This window comes from Antedon bifida, chromosome 11 (assembly GCF_963402885.1).
Source record: "Antedon bifida chromosome 11, ecAntBifi1.1, whole genome shotgun sequence".
NCBI lineage: Eukaryota > Metazoa > Echinodermata > Crinoidea > Comatulida > Antedonidae > Antedon > Antedon bifida.
Window position 1 is genome coordinate 123,241 of NC_136236.1, and position 24,730 is coordinate 147,970.

A 24,730-nucleotide genomic window follows, 5' to 3' on the forward strand; every position below is an offset into this window, starting at 1 on the left:
TAGCCAATCTATATGTTACTACCTATCATTTTAAGTGCAATTATCACATATTGGCAACATTTTTTTTAAACAGTGAATCCATTCAGAATGATTACCTTAAGGCCCTTTGCCCTGTTGATTGCCCTTAGAGGCCTGAGCACTCTCAACACCCTCAATATTTTGACGGCTGAGATACCTTCCTTTCCTCTGTTGATGACAAATGTTTTAATTTAAAACGGTTCAATTAATATTCATAATACTAATGTTTTATTTCTTAACATTAATGTTAACATGTAAAAGTTGTACATTAATCTTTCATTCCAAGTCAGCTTTATCATAAGTACTTAATATAATTCTCCACCATTGTAGTGAGGATGTGTTAAAATTAGTCAGATGTTAACAAACTAATCCAAATACAAGCAAAACATGTTGAGATGTTATTCTGCTATTCCATGTTGATATATTATTTGCAAATTATCAGTTAGAAATGTATATAAATGATATATTGATTGTAATTTGTATTCTTAGGTCACAAACAACAGAGCTGTGTTACTTGGCAAGTTTCAATTTTTAAACCCCTAAATTGTATAATGTTGAAGGGATAGCAAAAAAGGCAATTATAAAAGTAGAGACAAGGTCTGTAGTAAATAGACAAGAGAAATGAAAATAAAAAAGTAAATGAAAGACAAAATAATATAAGTTAGAGCAACATAAGATTTCAAAAGTTTTATTTGGAGCCAGGCATTTTGATTAGAAGACTTCTCCCTATCAACTTGATGGGAATTACAAAAGCATCGCATAGAGCATTTCATTGGTTAAACAGTGACAAGTGTGATAGTACTGTGGGTACAGACAAGAGCATATGCATACAAACAATAGACGTGTTTCCATCAACTAAAGCATGAGATTGTGATTGGATGATCATTTTAGCCAACAAGTCCATCGGAATTAAAGTTACGTTGAACTATATTTAAGATAATTCTTTAACATTAAAGTTGGCTTTGGGTTTGTTAATGTTTGTAAACTTACTTATTTTGCACGTGGAAAACAATGAATTCATTCTTAAAATGTATCATTATTTAATATGGATGTGCACTCTCATAGAAAACCTGGGATCGATTAAATCACTCTGTTGGCAGCAGACATATAATGGCATTCAGTTTAACAGCAGATAGTGATTCTATAGAAACCAGGTTTAAGTGCACAGGTAGGACTATGGATATAATTTGTCAGCGTATAATAAAGATCATTAATAATCGGCAAGGTTTTCCTATTCAGTGTTCAGTAACGACAATACAGAATTCAAAGTTGTGCAGATGAGTTTGACCAAGTTTCAGGCCCATGCAGTCAGGAGTAGGTAACTCCTGTTTTATAAATTTAGTCTTAAACTTGTGTATATTTATGGTATGAACACTTTGTGCCGCTGTCTTGGATCAGCTCTTGGCGATTGACATTTAAATTCTGATATCTGAGAACATGTACAGTGTGGTCTATAGTAAAATGTGTGTTGTGAAAACACGTCCATATTGCATGCGATATGATGAAGCATACTAAATAGGCATATAATATTACTCACTCAAGTTTATAAGTAGTACGCATACTAAAATAATAATTTTAAAAGGGAAAAAACAGAAAGAATATTGAAGAAATAGCGTGCATGAAAAAGAGAAAAATGCAATCAGGTTAAATAAAAAATGGTTAGATCAAAAGTGCAGCAAAATTCTAATAGATGAAGGAGGATATGTATAATTAATAGACATGATAAAATATGAAAATAACCCTAAATACAAGATAAATATGAAAATAACCCCAAAATAAATCCCAATAACTATTTCTGTATGTCAACTTCCCAATAAAAATCTTTATGTCAACCCCAATGATGTACAGAATTGTACACAACACAGGCATCAAAGGAAGACATTTTATATGAAGAAAAATAACTGTAGCTTAAAATGCGCAAAACTAAGGAATTGCGATCACTAACACTACACGCTTCATTGCTTCCATATTTGATGCCTTGTTGCGCAATAAAACATTTTATAAAGAGTTTACCTTTTCACACTAATTAATCTAGTTTTAAAAATTAAATGAACTATGTTTAATAATCAAATGTTTTGATACAATTTCAATAGATTGCATATAAATATTTTACTCGATTTTGTAGATATTATCATTATTTTAATCTAGTCTATTTTATTTGAAAAGTTTAAGAATAATGACTTACGTTAACATATAGGAGATGTAGGATACGGTAACAACAAGCAAATCCAGCAGGTTGAACGAATTACGACAAAAGGCACCTTTGTGTACAACTAAACCATATGCTACAACCTGCAATATAAACAGAGTATAAAATCCATGTTTAAGATCTACTTTACTTGCCTCCTTCATAAAGTGGTTGTAGAAATAACAGAGTTAATGTCAACATGAGGTTTGCAATTTATTTATACAGTGCCCCTGGAAATAACCTACTCTGACATGGGACACCAGCCATGTCAAGTTCCTATTTATTAAAGCCAACTCAGACAGCGTCATACGATGAGGTCCGACGAGTCGTCTCATTGTGAGGAAAGTAAAATGTTTAAAAGTTCTTCCGACATCCTAAAAACTATGCCCGACGCTATCTCAAAATGACTCATCTCATCGCGCTGAAACTCGGACAGCACCAACGAGTCAAGACACACTTCGGGCCTTGTCGTACGATGCTGTCTCAGTTGGCCCTTACATGGCCAATTTGAGTCTCTATTTGTAATAAGTACCTTTAGCATGATTTCAATTGTAAATATTCCTGTGAATACATAATCAAATCTCTGAAGAATCTGAAAAGAAAATATTGCTAAATGTTAAAGTCCAGAAGAAAAATGTATTAATATACAAAAGTTATGAAAATATCAGTAAAAGCAATGAAAGATAGAATGATTAAAAGATGAACATTGTTATTATGTTAGTAATGAAGGCACTAAAAATGATCTCATTTTGTCAATTTAGTGTACTCTTGTCTGAATTAGTAGAGCATTAAAACAAAATAACACTTAAATAAGCACTCAAACTTTATTAGAGGAAGTCAGAATCCTGAAATAACAAAATAAAACATAATTGTTTTCTTTGGTAGTAACTGATTTAACTGATTAAAGCAAAAAGAAAACTGGCCAAAGTGTCAAGTAATTTGTAAAGTGCGGAAATGATCTAATATTATCCAGAACACTTCAAATGGCAAGATGTATACAATGTAAGTATGTAGACAGACATACTATATTAATAATGATAGACTGACATACAACTAAGTGTTTATTCTAGCTATTTCTTATATAAACATCGACATTTCTATGCAGTTATGACGTTAAGTTACTGGAATGACTGACAAATTGTAATGCAGGTTTATCAGAGCCGTAGCGAGAGGTTAAAAACAGATGAGGCAAAGATGTTTTAAATATAATTAATATAAAGTATACAATATGTGCTGAGGATGAACAATTCAGACAACCAATCATGCTGGCTACAGTCCTGATTATGAACCTTGTGAACATTCAAAAGTGATATGAAAAGCAAGATGAAAAAGTATATTTGAGAAAAGAATGTTAATAGAATAAGGACACCCATGCTTGGACTCCATTCAGTTATTTTTCAATGTGCTTTTTAATGTCAATTATATGTATTTTTTCAGGTTTAGATTTTTAAAGGAGTGTACCTACTAGACATCCAAGGTGAGGAAAACAACAACATGCAGACGAAACAAACAATCTTACTACATCAAAAAAAAAAATATAAAGTATTATTACGGTAACAAAAAAGAACTGAAATGGCAATGAGGAATACAATGCATACTCTAATAAATTCATTTTATTATTTTGCGTCAAACAAAAAAGTTTAGCATGACATTCCATTTTTCTTGGAATCTAGCTTTCAGAGTGTTTTTATTGTCTTTTATGCAATATACTGAATAATAAAACTACCATAATGTAGCAAGTTTTTCAAAAACAAGTATATACAATTACATTTCAAACATAAAATAAATGCACTACGATAACAAAGTAATGCAAATATTAACTGTTTTTTGATAATTTTATAGTAATATTAGAATGCAAATGGTGTTTAAGTACATTTAAAATAAGAAATACAGTTAAACTACGCCTACGTCTTGCCATTGCATGCATATAATATAGATTAAAGTTCTTTGAACAAAACGTACAATTATTACATAGGTAATACAATCACACTGTCTTTGAAAATAATGAGAACCACCATATGGACTAAAGCTCTGTCTACACTATCAAACTTTATGTGACAAAACAATGTGATGTGCCCATATATGGACATGATGATGTCATATCACTACTATATTTGGGCATATCACTACCATATTTGTGTGCATCACACTTTTTTTCAAACTAGTTTGACAGTGCAGACAGAGATTCATAAAGACTTGGATAGTGGTTTGTCTGTTGTTTTGCATCGTGGGTTCAATTAATTTTAGGATGTTCCTCAAAGAAACTGGAATATATCACTACCATGTATTTCACTCAATCAAATACTGCTCTCAAAACCAACATAAATGTGTTCAAATTATTTGAAACACTGGAAAATTCTGAAAAAGGAGAAACCTTATCTACAAGTAGATTGTATGAATTGGTTACCTGGTTTCGTTTGCTATTTTTGTCCACAGGATCTTCGGCAGCAAGCATAGCACTACTGACCATAATCAATACAAGCACCACATTTGAAAAATAGTTGTGATTTACGATCAAGTAGCTAGCTTTGCGAAACCTGAATGCAAATTAAGATATCATTTGAAATTATAGTAACCATAAACAAATAGATACCGGGATTTAAATTATTCATTGTACTTTGTATAGCATGAAATTCCCTTTGAATGAGTCTGTCACTTCAATCAACCTGGGGGAATGGAAACAAACATGGATACTGAAATACAACTATTTATTTATGGTTACTATATCTACCTGTTATCCTTGGAGAATATGAATAATGAGCTCTCCGTAGGCATCGGGTGTTTTTTTAATTGGATATTTAACTCCGACATTCTGCGAGGGCGTGCTGTGACTGTAGTCGAGTTATCATCATCATCATCCTCATCAGGGCCTCCTTCTTCAGTTAAAGCTATAAACATATTAAAATTTAGTTTTTTGTAAGGGTTAAATTAATTTTTTAATTGAAACAAAACTCTAAACCAAACAAATGCTTAAATGATAAAATCTGCGCAAATCAGTTTCCCATGTAAAATTAACTTAATTATAAAAGACATTGACTTACCAATTGCTTTTCCATCTTCATCAACTTTATCAGGAAGGATTTCATCAGGAACCCTTTAAAAAAACATTTATATTATATTATTTATCATATATAAAGCTGAACCTACTATTGCACACCATGTGACCCACAATCATCCAATCAAATGAAGCTGCAGCTACTATTGTACACCATGTGACCCACAATCATCCAATCAAATGAAGCTGCAGCTACTATTGTACACCATGTGACCCACAATCATCCAACCAAATGAAGCTACTGGTTAATATGGTTGCAGATTGGTTTTAATTTATAGAATCCTTTGAATTAAAAGACAACTATTTCACTCATGATTTCCTGGGTTTCAATCAGCTTTTGGATTTGTACTGAATAAATGCTAATAATATAAATGTACAAAAACAATATGAAGTTGATATATGCTATCTTGTTTAAACTGTAAATGGTTTATGTATGATAATGAGCATTAATAATATATGCCATAATTCAATGTCACTATTAGCACTACTTTGAGCTTTTTAATTTCTATCTAATCGTACCTTCCGTTCTTATGATTCTGTTCATAATTCATCTTAGCTCGTTTTTCTTGAAGATGTTTTGGGCCGCGATTAATTCCCGACGGATCCATACCCGGCGCAAGCTGTCTAGATATATCTTCCATCTCGTTAGCTCTACGTTTTGATTTATCACGTTCTTTTTGCTCCTCCTCCTGTTTCTCCAACGCTGTCAGACTTTCTGCATCAGCCAAGTTGTCAACAGCGATGGCCAAAAATACATTTAACAAAATATCTATTTATCTTCGTTAAAGAACCTTTTATATTAATTTGAATAAATGATTTTCATAAATTTTCACTATATAAATCAGGTTTCCTATAGGACTATATGTAAAACAGGTGCTACACCTGATATGTTTTTATACTGTATAAATATGTTTTGAATAAAAATTAAAAAATAAACTAAATTGTAAAAAGGATACAGTTACCACAAATAAATAGGACTATGAAGTAAGTACAGGCCACAATGCCTATGGAATGTATACCACCATAGGCTTCTATACCATTGTACATTACTTCATTCCAATCCTCACCGGTTAAAATCTACAAAACAAAGATTGAACAGGAATATTTTGTTTTTCCATTTATCAAACGCAAGAGATTGTCCATCTCTAATTCTCATTATTCGTAATAGTAATAGAGTTAAAAGTTCATAAGTAGTATATTTCCAGAAGTCTTAAATTAATGATAATAGTGTAATTTCAAAGAACCTATTAACTTATCTATATCCTAATGTACAATGATTAATGGTCTCTATTCATTAATTGGATTGGATTCATATAGTGAACAACACATCAAGGATACCCAGCGTGAGGGCAGTACACACAATGTTCTCTCTTACTCACGTATCCAATATCTTACAACAAAATGTTTAATCTTAAGAGGGCGTTGTATTTCGTAAAATACTGTACCAGTCATTTTAATTCAAAAGTACAATGCGATTGAAAAAGGATAGTAGTATTGAATACACTGTCTTTATGCATATATGTCTTATTATTATTATTATCATACATACTGAGAAAAAAGTCCCGTTACCTGAAATACTGTGAAAAGAGCCTGCCAAAAGTTGTCAAAATTACTGCGTGGCTTTTCTTTAGTATCATCAAAATTAAATTTCCCTCCGAACACTTGCATACCAAGAAGGGCAAAAATAAGAATAAAGAGAAAGAGGAGTAGAAGCAAACTTGCAATAGAACGCATTGAATTCAGTAGAGATGCTACAAGGTTACTTAGAGAACTCCAGTATCTGAAAAAAACAAAACATTTAACAATAATACACAAATCTGGATTGGAGAAAAAAACACATACATAATATATATATATAAATATATAATATAAATTGTTATTATTTATTTATTTATTCTTTTTTTGACTGGATTGCATTGTCAGTAACGTAGTACTAGGTACAGTAGGTTACATATATATAACTACAGGAAAATAAAAGCATAAATGGGCCTAATTTGAAAGGTATATACAGATATAGATACAGGTATGTATATAAAAATATATTTGTTTACATATAAGCACATAATTTGATTATTATGAGGTGTGAATCATGTAAGATGCTCAGTAAGAATTCTTTGAAGTCAAGTTGATCTGAAACATCTAGACTCCTTTAGTTCTTGTTGAGTGCACACAAACACACTCCTTAGGGCTTTAGTATTTGACCGACAAACATAGAATTAAAAATATTTCATATTGCGTACTTTGTTACTTTGAAAACACGTAAAAGTCGAACACAACGTAAAACACTAATTCCAATTGGATCAATCCAGTGTGCATAGATGAGGACCATCTCCAATATACTACTGCATACAACAAAGAAGTCAAAGCGATTGAAGAGAGAAACAAAATAACAATCTATTCCAATACTGTACATCTTGATCACCATCTCAATCGTAAATACTATAACAAAGAATATGTTGGAACAATCTGAAAGATAAATAAATAAAAAATATTTAAAATGTTTAGAAAAACAGCAAAACTGAACCAATTAAAGAAGGAGGAAATGAAGGAGAGGGAGAAATAAAAATGATTTAAAATTAATATTGATGTTTGCATAGACAAATGGCACAACTGAACCAATTAAAGAAGAGGAGAGAGGAAGAAAGAAAAATGTTCAAACATATAAAGCTAAATAACAGAAATATGGAAAGGACCTTGGAGAATAAAGCTCAATTATTAATGTGTTATTAAGCTATTCACAGTAATATCATAATAATCACCACCATCATATGTTTCGTTTATCCCCTTTAATTGACAATACAAGACTTTCTTCCACAGTCATAGCATACTTTCATCAAAAACATAAAAGACGCTATATTACAGCTGCCTTTATGTTGTCGCACTACAAGCTGAAAATCACATTCTTAATTCTTAAAATTGAATAGGATACATATTCATACATGTAAAAACTAAGTAAGGACAACTAAATTATTGCATATAATATTTGGTAGTATCATACCTTGAAAGGTTGTTAGCCATTTTGGTTGATTGTAATGAAATGAAGCTAGTATACATGTATTAATAAACACCATTACAATGACTATCCAATAAAATGTCTGTGATTTCACGGCCTGCCTGCAGGCACGTAAACAACGACGATTCCAACGACGAAGAACTCTCCTAGAATAATAATAATTATTGATAAAGAATACTGCCTGCTATACATTTTAGTGGTAGAGAAACAACAATGCATTAAAAATATGGTTTATGTATAATACAGATAAACAGATGTTGTGTATTACAAAACAATTCATGTGACAAATGTACTAAGATGTTCTGAATGTTGGTAGTCATGGATACTTTACTTCATATTCATGTAATTAATGTTGTATAGAACATAATCATTCTGTAATTGTTAGATGAGCTATTTATAAATCAACCATAAAACTATACCGTTTCTTTTGAAACCAAGTTACTTGAAGATTTTCACTTTTATCATCGTCTGATTTATCAGAATAGTCGGACGACTCTGGAATTGGTTTTGCAACTGGAATTAAAAATAAATATATATAAATTTAAACTAATTTGTTTCTCCTTATCAAACTGATTAGTTGAGAAAAACTGTTACTTTCACTAAAGGCCATGCCACAAAATTTGTTCCCAAATTTAATTTGGTCTTTGTCCACACACATATTTGATTTTGACACTTTATTTAACTTGTTAAAACCATTTTAATCTTTTGATTTGTGTGGATCTTCATTTTGATGTGTCTTATTGTACAGTTTTTATATGTTTCTCTTAAGGGAGGTGAGTAAATTTGAATTTGAATTGAATATTTTACTTTTTAACTCTTTTGTGAGTGGAAACAAAATATTAAATACATTGAATTTGATGTAGACAAAATATAACAGGATACACAAATGATGCATTATAACAATAATAGTAAAGTAATTAGTATCAGCCCCAATTTATTTTAGTCTCTGTCCACACACTTATATTTTACTTTTTAACTCATTGTATTTTGTGAGTGGAAAACAAAATATTCAACACATTGAATTGGATGTAGACAAAATATAAAAACAACAGGATCCACACAAAAGATGCATTATAACAAAACAGTCTTTTAGTTTAATATCAGCATTACAACATTTACAGCCCCTATGTTTAATAGTCATCAGTAAAAAATATTTTAAAACCAAGCAGAGTGACCGACAAAAACAAAATTTTATCTTCTGTAAAATGTAAAATAGTTCATAAACACCATTTCACATTGAAAAATATTTAAGAGTTAATATAAATATTCATTGGTTTGTGTACATAATATTAAATAAAAAGCATATGAAATAAGTAAACAGTAATAAAAAGCAAAAATTCTATAAAACAAATATTATACTGCAACATGCAGAATGAGATTGCTTATTCATGCATGACAAGGAACTAGACATTTACCATAAACTATTCATACCTTTCGTATTGAGCGTGCCCAGACGTTTCCATAAAACTGCAGCAGGCAAGATCAAAAAGAAATTGAGTTGTTAGTTAATTGTTAAATAATAAACTAAATGTGAAAAAACCAAAAACCAATTTGCAACTAAAATAGCAAAGAAATAAAATGCACTTTTATGTCCACTATGTTGAAACTAAAAACCTCTTAAAATGAAAAATATAGATAGTAGGCGCAATTGGGAAATAAAATAAGCGTAGCATAAATTTGTTTTTAAGGAACCAAAATAAAATGAACCCCTAAAGTTGGCCAGTATATTTATATAATTTAGAGGCATAGAGAGAGAAACTGGCCAGTGTTCTGTTGATAGTTGGAAATTGGGAAATAACTTTAGCACAACATATTTTCTTGAATCAAATAAACTGATGTGAGTTGGATCTCTAAAGTATATCATTATATACACCAGTATATCCTTCAGCTAGTAGATGCCTTTTATCTACATTTATTTCTCTTCATCTCAAATTTATGTAGGTACCAAGCCGATTTAAATGTCAATACACTGATTATTATCCAACATTAGGAAACGCTCCCAGAGGGATTGTCTCAGGTGATAAATTATATTTGCTTGATAAGTATATTCAGCAAACCTCCAACAATTACAAGAAATAAGGTATTGTAATGTACTATACAATACACCCACGAGCAAGATGAATTTCCAATTATAGAATGACAATTATCTTGTATTTTCTATGGCGTGCAAGTAATGTTGGCTTTGATTTTTTCCTGAAAACTTGTCGGCCATGAGAAATCTTATTTGTTACAAAGGTTTATGGTACCTAGGAGGAAGGCAACGTATTAACCTCCCATCTAGTGCTACTTACGGGATTATGGGATACGTAATCTGGATGATGGGATATGTAATTTGGATATTGGTGTTTAAACAAGTAGTAATGGGGTAATAGTGATGGACATAAATTATGAGTTATTGATGAAGTAATCGATAAAAAGAAAAAATATAGATATTTATAGTAAAAAGAACAGTAATTGATAGCAAGTAAAATGGAAATAAAACCATAAAGTAAAGATTAAGAAAATTATGGATGGAAGTTAAGATAGTAGGATGAATGAGCCTAGAAATTGGATTTGTTTAGGGGTTAGGAAAAGAATGAAATAAAGGCTATTAAATAAAATATAAATAATATTTCAAATGTTAAAGCATATATATGTGTAATACATCTTATGTTATTAATGTTACCATGCGAAAGTATAACCATTGTTATATAATAATATTAATGCATATAATAAAATAAATCTGCTTCGCATAACATTTTAGAGTATAATAGTATCAATTTAAAATGGAGTTTAAAAGCATGTTATTATATCCACTGGGGATGGCGCATTCATGGGAGAATAGTTTTACCTCATCTTGCAGTTTTGATGCGCTGTGCGCCCTCAGACATGTATTGGAACGCATGTATATTTGAGGTAAAATATCGTTAAAAGGTTATAGTTCTATAAATTTTTCCATACATCATCGTATAACCTATTCAAGTCATTTATTGGTTAGGTGGCCACATTCCCTTCTGTACATATATAAGCTATCCAACCATATTAATATTGGATAAGACAAATCACTGAGAAAATTATATTACGATCAAATTTGCAGCGTATACCCCCAAAAGAGTGATCACATTTGAAAACGCATCAGAATTGCTTCAACCACACTTCTCAACGTTAATAGCATTTCTTTGTCCAAAATTATAGCATTTTTGTTGAACTAATGATCTCTGTTTTCTTATGACTGCAAACATTATATACACATCATTATGCACACATTATGTACAGTTTTAAACTACATTATATTTTGAAACTTTAATATTTTTTGCATTCAAAATATTAATGATATTTTAATAAATTACATAAATTATAAATTCATTATTATGGATGTAGGCTATTCCACCCTCAATATACAAAACTATAAATCATAAAATCACTAGTAGCCCAAAAGAGGAAATATAAACATTATGGTTAAGGAATATAACATCGTGTCATTTATCCCTCAGCACCATGAACATCACTTTTTGATGATTTTTTAGCTGTTACAAATGATTAAAAAAAAAATGGATGAATATAATTTGGCTACCATTGGGATTCTCAAAGTATCCAATCACCAACCAAAAACATATAAAACCAAAAAAAATGGAAATAATGCCCCAAAAGCATACCACTCCAATAGGGTTCTGTAAATAAAACAGATTTTAACGCTGAGATAAAACTTGTATCATCTATGTGCACATACAGTAGTAGGCTACAGTTCTAATTGTGTTTGTATGCTTAACTAAATCTCTTTAAATGTGTGCAACTTTAGGGAAAATTAAACTATATTTGACATTCTGCAATTTATAAAATGCCAAGCGTGTGCAATTGTTTAGTCTACCGTTTCAATCTTCTAAAAGTTTCTGTTTTATATGGCTTAATTTTTAGTTTAAAATGATGATTATTGAAAACCTAATTACTTACCATGCTGAGGTGGTAAACTTGGTTTTTGTTCCTCAGTTTCTGGCTCAATATCTTCTGAAAAGAAAACAGTAATGTTTAAATTTTTCATCTAGTTGAAACTAATGTAGTTAGTTAAATGTAATTTAATGTAGCATAATTATCTAATCTTTAGAATAATCATTTTTCTATCAAGATTATTATTTCTAATTTAATTATCAAATCCTGCAAAATTTTCTTCTTAAGCATTGATCCATTTTACATAGCACAAATAAAAAACGCAATGAGGCAAGAATAGAGTAGGTGCAATGCCTATTGTTCACCTGGGTCATGTCACCTGCCTTCAGACTCTACTGTTTCCTTTTGTTATTATATTAAAATTATTTCAACAACACACATTAGCAATTATTGATCCAAGTATTAAAAGTACTCCATATGATAGATATGACAGTAGCTATGTATTCGAACATTAAAGCACAACACACTAAGAAGATGTTCTGCTTCAGAATCTCTAAGAGGGCCTAACAGGTCACAGGTCATTAAACTCTTTTTGATCCGAATATTAAAAGTACTCTATATGACTTTATGACAGAAACTATGTGTATTCTAACATTAATAAGCACACCACTAAAGCTCTGTCTACACTATCAAACGTTATGTGACAACAAAATGTGAGGTGCCCATATATGGACATGATGATGTACTATATTTGGGCAAATCACTACCATATTTAGACACATCATACTTTTTTTGTCAAACTAGTTTGATAGGGTAGACAAAGCTTTAGAAGCAAATACTATTCTGCTTCAGAATCTCTAAGAGGGCCTAACAGGTCAAAGGTCATTAAACTCTTTAATTACATCAAAGTTAATTACCTGCTTTCATGATCCAATCCAAGTAGCCCTTAAGATCATCTTCAATTTGCTGTTTCTCTCGTATTTTTTTAAACTCTCCTTTTACCTTTGCTTTTTCTCGCTCTTTTGAAAATTCACTAAAACAAAAATTAAGAATAAAAGTCGTGAGTTGGGAACATAATAGATATAAGAACATGTATTATATAATACTTGATTGCAAAATAATTTATCAGGCCAATGTGAGGCTGGCTCGGATCACCAAATGTAGATTCTCAATATTGTTCATTCGTATATGATGGCAAACGTAAGTAAATACTTAATTTACCCACTCCCTCCACAATAGCATTTCAATATTCAAGATGAATGCATATACTGCTATAGCTACAATAATATGTAACACAAATTGAAGCTAAGAGGCCAAAACTAGAAGTGGTATTCATTTGAGAAAGTTGTTTATTAGAGCAACATTATAAAATTGTAAAAGCAATAATTTCTGTTCATACAATCATTATGCAAAATGTTAGTTTAATGTTAATTTAAAATTAGATTTAACTGCACATAAAAGCTTATTAAACAAAATCACTTTTGACGGCTGCCACAGGTAAACGTGAGTAAACCCAGTTTAACTGTTTTTTGTTGAACAGACAGTTTGGAGTTACCCCTTCACCCAAATACTATAATTATAAAATGTCCAGGAAATGTATTAGTATCATCTCTAGACCCAAACATAGATATTGAGTATGCCAAGTCTGCCAATGTTAAGGCTTGCATATAAATGATAAGCGACACTTTAACATTGACTGCTGACAAGCTGATCTATCAAATGTTTTTAAATATTTATTTCAAAATTGAGGATAATTTATTATAAAAAACAAAATATTAGTTGAGTTATACACAAAAAACTGTTTATATGTAATAAACACATGGTTAATTAACAGTGTTAAAGAAGCAACACAATATTATACTAACTCATTTTTTTGAATTTTATATAAAAAAAATAATTTGTAAGAATTTTACATAAGATTTTATCTAATTACTTAAGTGTGCTTAGAAAGAAGATGGCCGCTGATCAAAAATGTTGAAAATAGGAAACGCAAACTAAATGTACATCCTGAAAGCACTAATGGTTTATTATAATATTTAAACATGCAGCTCAATTTATGTAATAAATTATTTGTAAATCTGACTAGCAACTCAGGTCACTTATCATATACAAATGTTTACATATTTGAAGGCCGCCATCAGAGAATACATAGGTGTAGAACATAATAGTAAGTGATGGATGACAAATGAGAATACATTTAAAAGCCATTCATGTGGCTTATAAGCTACATTACTTTCAATAGAACTTCAATATAGATATAATACATTTATTCATTTATACAATATCGCTAACCTTCCGAAATATGAAGAAATTGGATGTATTCATTAAAGGAAGATTATTTTATTATATAATAACGCAATATGTATAGAATAAACCCAGAGGCAAAACATATAGATTAAGTATTAATACATTTTGTATATGAAGACAGAAACCTTTGCTACGATTGAACCAGGGATGTGTGAGTCAAAACTATACCGTAGCAAAATTAAGATTCTCTTTTTCAATAATGCATCTATTTTTTAGCTAAGTTAGCATAATAATACTACAATTTAATAAAATGTTATATAAGGATAATTTGAAAAATTTGTAAACAAAAACTAAAGAATCTAAATATGTGAACTTATCTAAGCGATGTGACCAACAAAATGATGACCTGCCAAGGCCAAACAAACGAGATCACGTTGAACGCATTATTCATATAAGCAGGTGATATGATTATACTAGTTTACATATTGTGCACTTTACGCCTCCCCTCCCCCAGGGGGAATCATCACCAGAATATGCTGCCAATTGCCAGGATCAATAACATTGATTGCTACTTAAAGTAGTAACAAATGTGGTGTTGTACGACATAACACAGATTTAGACCTGCTGCAAATAGATCACTATACTCAGCTGATGGAAAAATGAATACATACAGATCCTCATGTTAAAATAATGATGAGAGACGTTTACTATATAACTTTAAAATATAATTTAATGACAAAAAAGGTAGACGTTTCTAAACCATCATTGAACCAAGAACAAAATGAGTAAAATGAACAAAATACAAAGCACTAAAGGGTGACAGGAAATACTACAATAAGTTGCTCATAATGAAATAACAATATTAATTTCTTAGAACAATAATTAAAACTGCTGCAAATAGATCACTATACTCAGCTGATGGAAAAATGAATACATACAGATCCTCATGTTAAAATAATGATGAGAGACGTTTACTATATAACTTTAAAATATAATTTAATGACAAAAAAGGTAGACGTTTCTAAACCATCATTGAACCAAGAACAAAATGAGTAAAATGAACAAAATACAAAGCACTAAAGGGTGACAGGAAATACTACAATAAGTTGCTCATAATGAAATAACAATATTAATTTCTTAGAACAATAATAATATATTGAAAAAAAATTTTGATTATGAATGATTTAAAATGTTGATAGTTAAATTATATTTTATCCAATTTTTTGGGATTGGCTCACGACAACAAGAATTTGCAAACGAATATAGTTGTTTATGAAATGTAGAAGAATCGTAAGAACTGACTGGCAAATGGCTACTGTACAATAAATCATTATGTTGACAATTTCCAATCAAACTTCTGATAATCTAGGTTATATCTCCGAGGCTAGTTCATTGAGATTTTAAATCGTATCATTTCACGTAAATCTAGAATATCACGTAAACAATATATAACATGTCTGTTTACTCTGATGGTTAGAAATGAATTCAAAAAATGGAGGAAATTTTAGTCTTTCTATGAATAAAGCATTTTAAAATTCAATGACTATTTTGTACTGAATAAATATAAATAAATTTGTACAGTAATAGCAAACATAAGTAATTATTTATCAATTAAATTCCAAAAAGTAGAAAAAACAGTAATGACAGATTGAGATTATTGAAAAAATGTATGAAGGCAGGATCCCAAGAAGATGGAAATCTTGTGGCGGGTTGCCTTGACAAATAAAATTCATAAGAGCACAAAAATAATTTGAATTCCTATAGAGAAAGTTATATAGTAATTATATTCATTTAGTTTAGTAAAGATAATACAAAATGGGATCTGTATAAATGCATTACTCATGCAAAACTAGCCACAATGACGGAATGGCTTAAAGGCTGGATTTAAATAAATGTGTGTACCGTTTGCGAGTTGTCATTATTGTTTAGGTTTACAGTGAGAAGCCCATTAGATGAGAACAGACTTTACGATCGGTAACCTGATTATGACACGGTATGATCCCTGTGTACTCATTACTCTTCAGGCACGTACGGAGTCACTAAACGATGCTGCGTTGCGCCGTTTCATTTAGACAATCAAACATCATCGCGGAAAGTAAACCCACATAATTTCTACAAAATAATGTGTAGCAAACATCGTAGACAACGTCATAGAATATCTCGTTGATGATATTAAATATTGATAACGTACAGCACTGTATTTGACATGCATTAAATTGTGTTATCGGTAATTAAGCTATTGGAGACTTACTGTATACTTTTTGACATACTTCAATTCAATACAATTGTATTTTTTAAAGGCCATAAGATAGTTACAAACTGTTAATTTTAAATTTAGGCTACGAATATCTCATGTATAATTCTACTGTGTATACTTATAATATACATACAAACATAATACTAAAGCATTATTCGCCTTTTTAATTAGAAATGTTAAAGGGGACCAGAGATGTGTATTTGTACCTCAAGTTCATGTTGCACAAATCTGCTAATATTTGCTAATGTATTGTTTAAAGGTTTGCATGGCAAAATCAAACGTTCCACTTGACTTTTTGTATTTCAAATATTTGATTGCATTAACTGTAATATAAGCTTACTAGTTCTTAAAAACAGTTATTTTGTTCTAATTCAAACAGGAATTTACACTAAATTCACAACAAAATTATTTAAAAAATCAAGATCATGGAAATATGATGATGTTCGAGAGGAAAATTATGTATCCTGATGGTTGCCATAGATTTTTAGATTTTAGTAGCAATTTCAAGAAAAACTTGGGGTTCTAGACCCTAACAAAGCACTACACACAAATAGTTATAACAACAATTCTATATAATTTACAAAGTTAAATGAAAAGAGAAAAATAAACCAGAGAGACAAAAGTGGAACAAGACAAATGAATGAAATGAAAAGAGAAAAATAAACCGGAGAGTCAAAAGTGGAACAAGAGAAATGAATGAAATGTATTTATATTAAATTAAAAACACTTGGGACAATCAGAAAATGGAAAAGCACTTTAAAGCGGCTCGTTCCAAAGATTTCATACGTTGAATTGTTTTTGAGAATGTACTTAGATACAAGTAGTAATGATTGTTCTTAGTTCAATAGTACTAATTATAAAAAGATGATGTGTTAAAACAGCAACTTAATATCAAAGCTTCCGCACATTCAAAGGTCGCGACTGGAGTCACTATTTGCTTTAATTTACACTACTGAAAACCAAAATAACTAACATCAATGTATAAAAGTGTAATATACTAAACAATGAATTATCATGTAGGAATGGAATTATCATGCTAAGATTAAATACCAAATTAAATCTAATGTAGACCTAATGGTAGGATGTCTGCATGTTAAGCAGAAGATTCTGGGTTCGAATCTCGTTGGGATGTCGTTTTTCTACGCTTACAGATTTCCTCATCTTTACCATTTCAAAATGATGTATTTTATGTAGGCCTGTACATTTATGATTATGTTCATTTTTATTTAATGTATAAATTAAGAACAGACTAAAAAAACTATTAAATTATAAGACTTAAAAAATTATTGTTTTTCTATTTTCCTTTCTTTCATCAAAAAGTCAAAAAGTTAATGGTAAATCAATAGACAACTACTATTATATAAGATATGCAAAGATAATCAGGTACATTGTATAGTTTTGTCATTATAAAGCCACCCACGCTAAGTAAGTAGTTTACATGTCATGAACAAAATGCAAAGATAAAACCATCTCTACCAGACATTTTGCACCGTTCAAGTATATACTTATCTTAATTAAGTTCTCCACAACAAACCCTCTTAAAGATAAATGCACTAAAAATCCAACTTTAGGAATTTAAGTACGATCACAAACTCTAGACTTAACGACACCAGACACAACTTAGTCTTAGAATCTTCTAAGCTTTTGATAACAGAAAGTTAGCAACGTTTTAGTCACTTCTCTAACGAACCAACTAATTAATACATATCACCCTCCCCGACTATTTAATTTATATATTATGTTTATATTAAAAAAATAATATAAATTGTCTGTTGTACTTCATGTTATTAAAACAAACTTAAATATTCACTGTTTATCTATTCTGTAGTATTCATTTCAGTCTTCCTACACAAGTTGACTATTTACTATAAAATATCACGTACACTGTAAAACTACCTACCATGTTATAAACGAAATTAAAAAAAAAAATGTTGAGGTCAAAGGTTATTGGCTGAATTTGACAGCAATATGTGAGCATTTTATATTTATGAATATTGGTATGTAATGCAAGCAACCAATTATTATTCCTGTATGCTTTTATATTGAATGCTAAATTTATGTATTGGCCAACAGCATGATTTTAGCTACACGAAATGCCTAAATACTTCTAATAGATAATGTGTATTACTTTATTACAACATAAACAGTGGCAGATATTTTGCATAGAGGGCGGGCGGTAGCTTAGGTATGAAAATTAAATCTAGATAAAATAATATATTTTAATGTGTCAATGTCAGGAAAGCAAATTTCAAAATATTAGTGGACGAATAAATATATATCTATATACTACTGAACATTTAATATTATTATTGAATAAATTGCATGAAAGTTTGATGGGAATTTAATATTATGCAAGATTACCAATTATCTAAATAAAATGAAATTAGGCAATTATTTTAATAAAAAATATTTTTAATATCTTAAAAAACAAGATTATCTGAAAGTGTTATAATAGGGAATATTGTACAATAAAATGATTTAATTTCAATAATTATAAATGACATACTTTGTAAAAAAATGAATATTTAATATATTTAAAAAGGTATAATATAGTAAACATGCAGAGGTCTAAAAAGTGTTAGTAAAAATGACGTGAGGATGGTCTCCAATGAGGAATTTAATGTTATATAGCGTGCAACATTCAGTAGGTATATTATGTAATATATTCATATTTAAAAACGGATTATTTTAATAAAGACCAAACAAGGAATTCAAGTTTACTTATAAATACAGAGGTATATTATATATAACTGTATATTTAAAAAAAAACATAAAAATCTGCAAATATTACAAATGTTTAGTTAAAAAACAATTAAAAAATGGTTTCTTTTTAAAAATAATAAAATGCATCATATTGGAATCTGAATTAGCAAATGCGATATATTTTTTATGGGTTTTTATTTTTTAGGGGAAAAACTGAGTCTATCTATAATGTTTAAGTTTGGTTGGCAGAAAATGTCTAGTAAAAACAGTGCTGATAACTTTGTTTGCCATTTTAATTTGAATAAACCAAAAATGAATTCAAATCTAATAATACATGGAATAGGTGTAGATCGAATACTGCAACCTATAGTAACATACTTATTAAAGTTTTTGTGTTCAAGTTACAAAAAGGACTAAAGCCTAATAGTTCTCTATACATACATTGTTGTGGCAGGATAGTTTGACTAAATATGGTCACTGTTAAAAGTACAAAATGATGCATCAATGGATTCACCATAGCACAGTGTACAGTAGGCCTACTTGGTGTGTCCCCTGATAATTCTGTCTCCTCTATTTACAACATTTTACAATTTATTACACCTATCAATTTAATCTAATATCAGCAGAATAAGCAATGTTTAAAATTTAAAATATTACATAACAAAATTGATATTGAATGGTGCATTATTGATGAGTATTAAGTTATCTTTACAAAGGATCTAGCCAATCATATTCAGACATAGAAATAAAAATACTCCTTAAGCTATTATAAAATATTGTGTAATGTATGCAAATAACTCCCTAGCTTTTGCATTTTTTCATCACTAGCTGCTTCATATGGTCATACCCAAGTATGAATAATATCTACATTTATGTATCCAACAAAAAAAAGAAATTAATTTATCTGTATGGTTTCTAGAGATTAATATTTGCGTCAGTAATCATTTAAGAAATAAATATACAACTTCTCTCCCCAACTAAGACATAAAAAATATGAGAAGGGGAAACCTAACAATAATAGCCGAAAATGAAATAACAAAATAATAATAATAACAAAAAAAGGTAATATTAATAATTATTACAATTAGTTTTAGCTTGTGTTATGCTGTTGTTTACTTTGCTAAATTTAAATTTAGGAAGTTTACAATCTTCCCAATTGCAACAGATTCCAATATGGCTTACAAAAGCTCGGCATGCACCAACGGCGAAAACAAAAACCAAAGACACCTCAAAAAAGGGGCAAAAAATACAGCTTGTTTTGTTAAGACGGCACGCCATGCCAACAGATTGGTGGCGTCGTTCTGTTGACTTACCCACTTAAGACACCAAGAATAAGGTTAAGAACAAAGAATGAGCCCAAGAGAATAAGACTGACGAAATAGATCCATGGCCAACTTGGGCTCACAGAGTCGTTAATCTGTGGGATGAAGAATAATACAACAGAAACATTCAATTAATGTTTAATGTAACATAGGAATAATATTGCAAAATGTTACCACCTTTCGTCTGTCAAAAAGTCATTCTTGAGTACACAACACATACTGCTGTCTTCATTGTAAGTTAAAAATCAATATCTGATTTCAGAATTATCTTTCCCTTATAAAAGTGATTAAAAATCTATATTTTATAATTTCATAAATTCAATAACTTTTTTATTTTCTAACAATAGCTCAATCAAAAATTACAAGGTTAATTAGTGTTTCCATGACAACAAATCTTGTTTTTTTCTTTAATGTAAAAATGAAATGATAAATTCGTTAATTTTGAAGATTTGAATTTCTTACAAGAATGACTTTAATGACAAATGAGAGATTATACATTTTGCAGACGGTGATTTTATCACCACCTAAACACTTACCCACTTAAAACACCAAGAACTAGATTGAGCACGAAGAATGAGCCAACGATAATAAGACTCACAAAATACACCCACGGCCAGTTGCTGCCCATGGCATCATTAATCTGCCAATCAAACACAAGCAATGTTAGTCCCACCCACTAAGCCACGCCCCTCTATTAGCCATAATATTCATACAGCCACGTCGTACACATTTTACAAACAAAGTTTAAATAAATCATATCAGCTGAACCACTTCAAAGCCATGCAAAAGCCACACCCCAAAAATAATTAAGCCACACCTGTAACAAAGCCACACCTCTAATAAAAGCCACATCTCTATAAAAGCCACACCTTAACAAAATCAACATCATCATCATCATCATCATCCGTTACGCTATTCGTCTTGGGTAGACATTGCGTACGCTAATCGTTTCCATGACTCTCTTTCGGTGGTCTGATGACCTGTCAACAAAAGCCACATCTCTAATAAAAGCCACACCTCTAACAAATGCCACACCTCTAACAAATGCTACACCTCTAATAAAAGCCACATCTCTAGCATAAGCAACAACCTAACAAAGCCACACCTCTAGCATAAGCAACACCTCTAACATAGCCACACCTCTAACAAAAGCCACACCTATAACAAAAGCCACATCTCTAATAAAAGCCACACCTATAACAAAAGCCACACCTCTAATAAATGCTACACCTATAACAAAAGCCACATCTCTAATAAAAGCCACACCTATAACAAAAGCCACATCTCTAATAAAAGCCACACCTCTAACAAAAGCCACACCTCTAACAAATGCTACACCTCTAACATAGCCACACCTCCAACAAAAGCCACACCTATAACAAAAGCCACACCTCTGGCGGATTGTAGAAAAGTGACGAAGTAACTTTTCTACAATCCGCCAGACTGGTGTCAGTTTTTTTTTTTTTTGTGTTTGTATTTTTAATTGTATTATATGTCTTCTGGAAAATAAATGAATTGAAAAAGCCACACCTCTATAAAAGCCATACCGCTGACAAAGTTACACCCCTAACAAATGTCACACGTCATCTAACAGAAGCCACACTTCTAACAAAAGCCACGCCCAAACAAATTGGCACACCTAGCAAATATTGACAGAACAATCAGATTGATACAACATTGCAATTATGAGTATTAATAAGCTCATCCCTTCTAATTCTTTGATTTTCAAACAATTCATCCATACCCTCCTCACTACACTATATCCAATATCTCTGTTAAATCTTCACACCCACATGTGGTGTTTGCTGTCAACAGTTTCTTTTCTCTTGTCCCTCTCTACTAATTGACTGACATTCAAATCTCTAATGTCTAACTAACACACCTTTATCCCATCAATGCTTAATGTCTTCTGACTGGTTAATCGATCAGCATGAATTCTTGACTTAGATAGCAAATATATATAAGCACTCAATCATGGCTAAGAACAATCACCAACAGTGGGAAATATGATCAGAAATACATGCGTATCAAATTTGTAAGAATACCAAACACAAATTAGAGCAAATAACATGTGAACAAGTTAAATGATTTAAAAAAACAAATGCAAATTTTATAAACAAATTGTAAAGAATCAATTACAATTTTTTAAATAACAAAATTAAGTTCCAACCCTGTTAGATGATAATGAAAAATATGAAATTTTATGTAATGAACCAAATAATAATAATGTCAGACACCATATTTTAGTTTACGACAAAAAACATTGTAATTTTTAAATGTTGATTGCCATTTTGTATTGAGTCATATTTCGATGTGTTTTAAGAGCAGACAATTTGCGATTTAAAATTTATTTATATCTATTATTTCAACTACAAAATATATACATAAATATAAAAAACGAATAATTATAGGATACTAAAATAAATGATAGCAAAACATAAGAAGTTGAGGCAATACTTACATAATACATTATCTGTGTCCAGCCCTCCATCGTAATACATTGGAAGACAGTAAGCATAGCTAGACCTATGTTATCAAAGTTCGTTATGCCTTTATTAGGCCCCTCCCATAACTCTAAGCATTCATAGTTTGTAGGACAATTATATCCAGTTGTATTTGAGCACGGGCGAGGCACTTGCTCTATTTCTCTAATACCATCTAAAAAAAAAAAGAAACAGTTTTCTGGTAATAAGTTTATTTATAACCCGTAAAGCTCTGTCTACATTATCAAACTAGTTTGACAAAAAATGTGTGATGTGCCCAAATATGGTAGTGATATGACATCATCATGTCCATATATGGGAACATCACATTTTTTGTCACATAAAGTTTGAGAGTGTAGACAGAGCTTAATACTTATATAATATGACCACTGTTTCAAATATCCAAAACAACAACCATTTTTCTCATAACTTTAAAGCGTGGAACCAAAGGTCTTCTTACCTGAATTTGTGAAATAGCACGCACTATGAAGCTTTCCCATAAATAATTCCAGACCAATAATTGCATAAATGATGATAACAAAAATTACTAATAGCGCAATGTGTAGTAGAGGCACCATTGCACGTAGAATTGCATTTAGGACGACTTGTAAACCTACAACAACAAAAATACACACAGATACATTTTGTGTTACTCTATACCCATTTAGTTACAAGGAGTGTTACATACAAAACTGATGCAAAGATCAAATTATACAATAGAGAAAAAATGAATTTACTCAGAAACATACAGATTAGCCCATTAGTGCCATTTTCATGGAAACATTTGATCAAAAGTGTACTTTTTAATAAACAAGCAATAGACGTCAGTTGGATTTTGGATAATGATATGCAGAAAAAGATTGTACAATTATATGAATCATGAATTCATATCGTTGTTTTAAGCCGACTTGCCACTGTCAGCATAGCAGCAAAGAATCAAACACATCAACAGTGATGTAAAGCTACATAATTTAGTATTGTATGCAAGCCCCAAGGACCAAAAACCCCTTGATTTAAATTGATTGATGTTCTGGTTGCAAAAGTATGTTTACAATGTTTTACATTCAATCTGTTTGAATATTAAATTACATTTATACATATATGAATGCAATATTTATTCTAAACTTTCTTTATAAAACGAAATGCTACCTAACATTTTGGCATTATGCTGTATAACCTTGACTCATGGTCAAAGGCGGTCAATGAAATGACCGTTATTTTGCTAAAACACAATAACTGGCTAAATGGCCATCTGTTGTGTCTTTTTAACAATATTTGAAATTTGTGACATTTGCTGCCAAAAATTGGGGTCAATTATTCACATGGTAATTAATCAGTTACTTGCTCGCAGCAAACAGACCAGACTTAAGCAGCAGAAACAGACCCGACTTAAGACATCATTGTATAAATAATTTATATATGTCAAACGATAGCGAATTAGTAACATAATATTAATATCAAATAAATGTCAACAATATTAATACTATAACAACTTGATGGCCTTTATACATCAATATGACTTTATTAAACAATTTGTACGACAGGCCATCTTATTAATTAGTTATAAAAATGAGAAATTT

At 30.5% G+C, this 24,730-nt stretch overlaps 1 protein-coding gene across 6 annotated transcripts in view; it reads right to left on the reverse strand.

Annotated features, from left to right (window-relative positions):
- Positions 1-24,730, reverse strand: part of LOC144855681 (voltage-dependent L-type calcium channel subunit alpha-1D-like) — an 85,629-nt gene that overhangs the window by 25,103 nt on the left and 35,796 nt on the right. For 4 of the 6 annotated variants that reach the window (XM_078713597.1, XM_078713596.1, XM_078713595.1 and 1 more), the window contains 18 exons: positions 23,611-23,763; positions 23,129-23,325; positions 21,204-21,307; positions 13,056-13,171; positions 12,205-12,258; positions 9,706-9,741; positions 8,694-8,787; positions 8,260-8,420; positions 7,502-7,727; positions 6,831-7,041; positions 6,218-6,338; positions 5,781-6,030; positions 5,248-5,300; positions 4,938-5,094; positions 4,614-4,743; positions 2,739-2,798; positions 2,204-2,310; positions 96-186 (listed from right to left, as the gene is read on the reverse strand). In XM_078713597.1, the coding sequence (XP_078569723.1) occupies positions 96-186; positions 2,204-2,310; positions 2,739-2,798; positions 4,614-4,743; positions 4,938-5,094; positions 5,248-5,300; positions 5,781-6,030; positions 6,218-6,338; positions 6,831-7,041; positions 7,502-7,727; positions 8,260-8,420; positions 8,694-8,787; positions 9,706-9,741; positions 12,205-12,258; positions 13,056-13,171; positions 21,204-21,307; positions 23,129-23,325; positions 23,611-23,763 (2,321 nt within the window). Of the gene's footprint in view, positions 1-95; positions 187-2,203; positions 2,311-2,738; positions 2,799-4,613; positions 4,744-4,937; positions 5,095-5,247; positions 5,301-5,780; positions 6,031-6,217; positions 6,339-6,830; positions 7,042-7,501; positions 7,728-8,259; positions 8,421-8,693; positions 8,788-9,705; positions 9,742-12,204; positions 12,259-13,055; positions 13,172-20,658; positions 20,763-21,203; positions 21,308-23,128; positions 23,326-23,610; positions 23,764-24,730 lie in introns of all 6 variants that reach the window. The other 2 variants (XM_078713598.1, XM_078713594.1) reach the window with 1 other exon arrangement.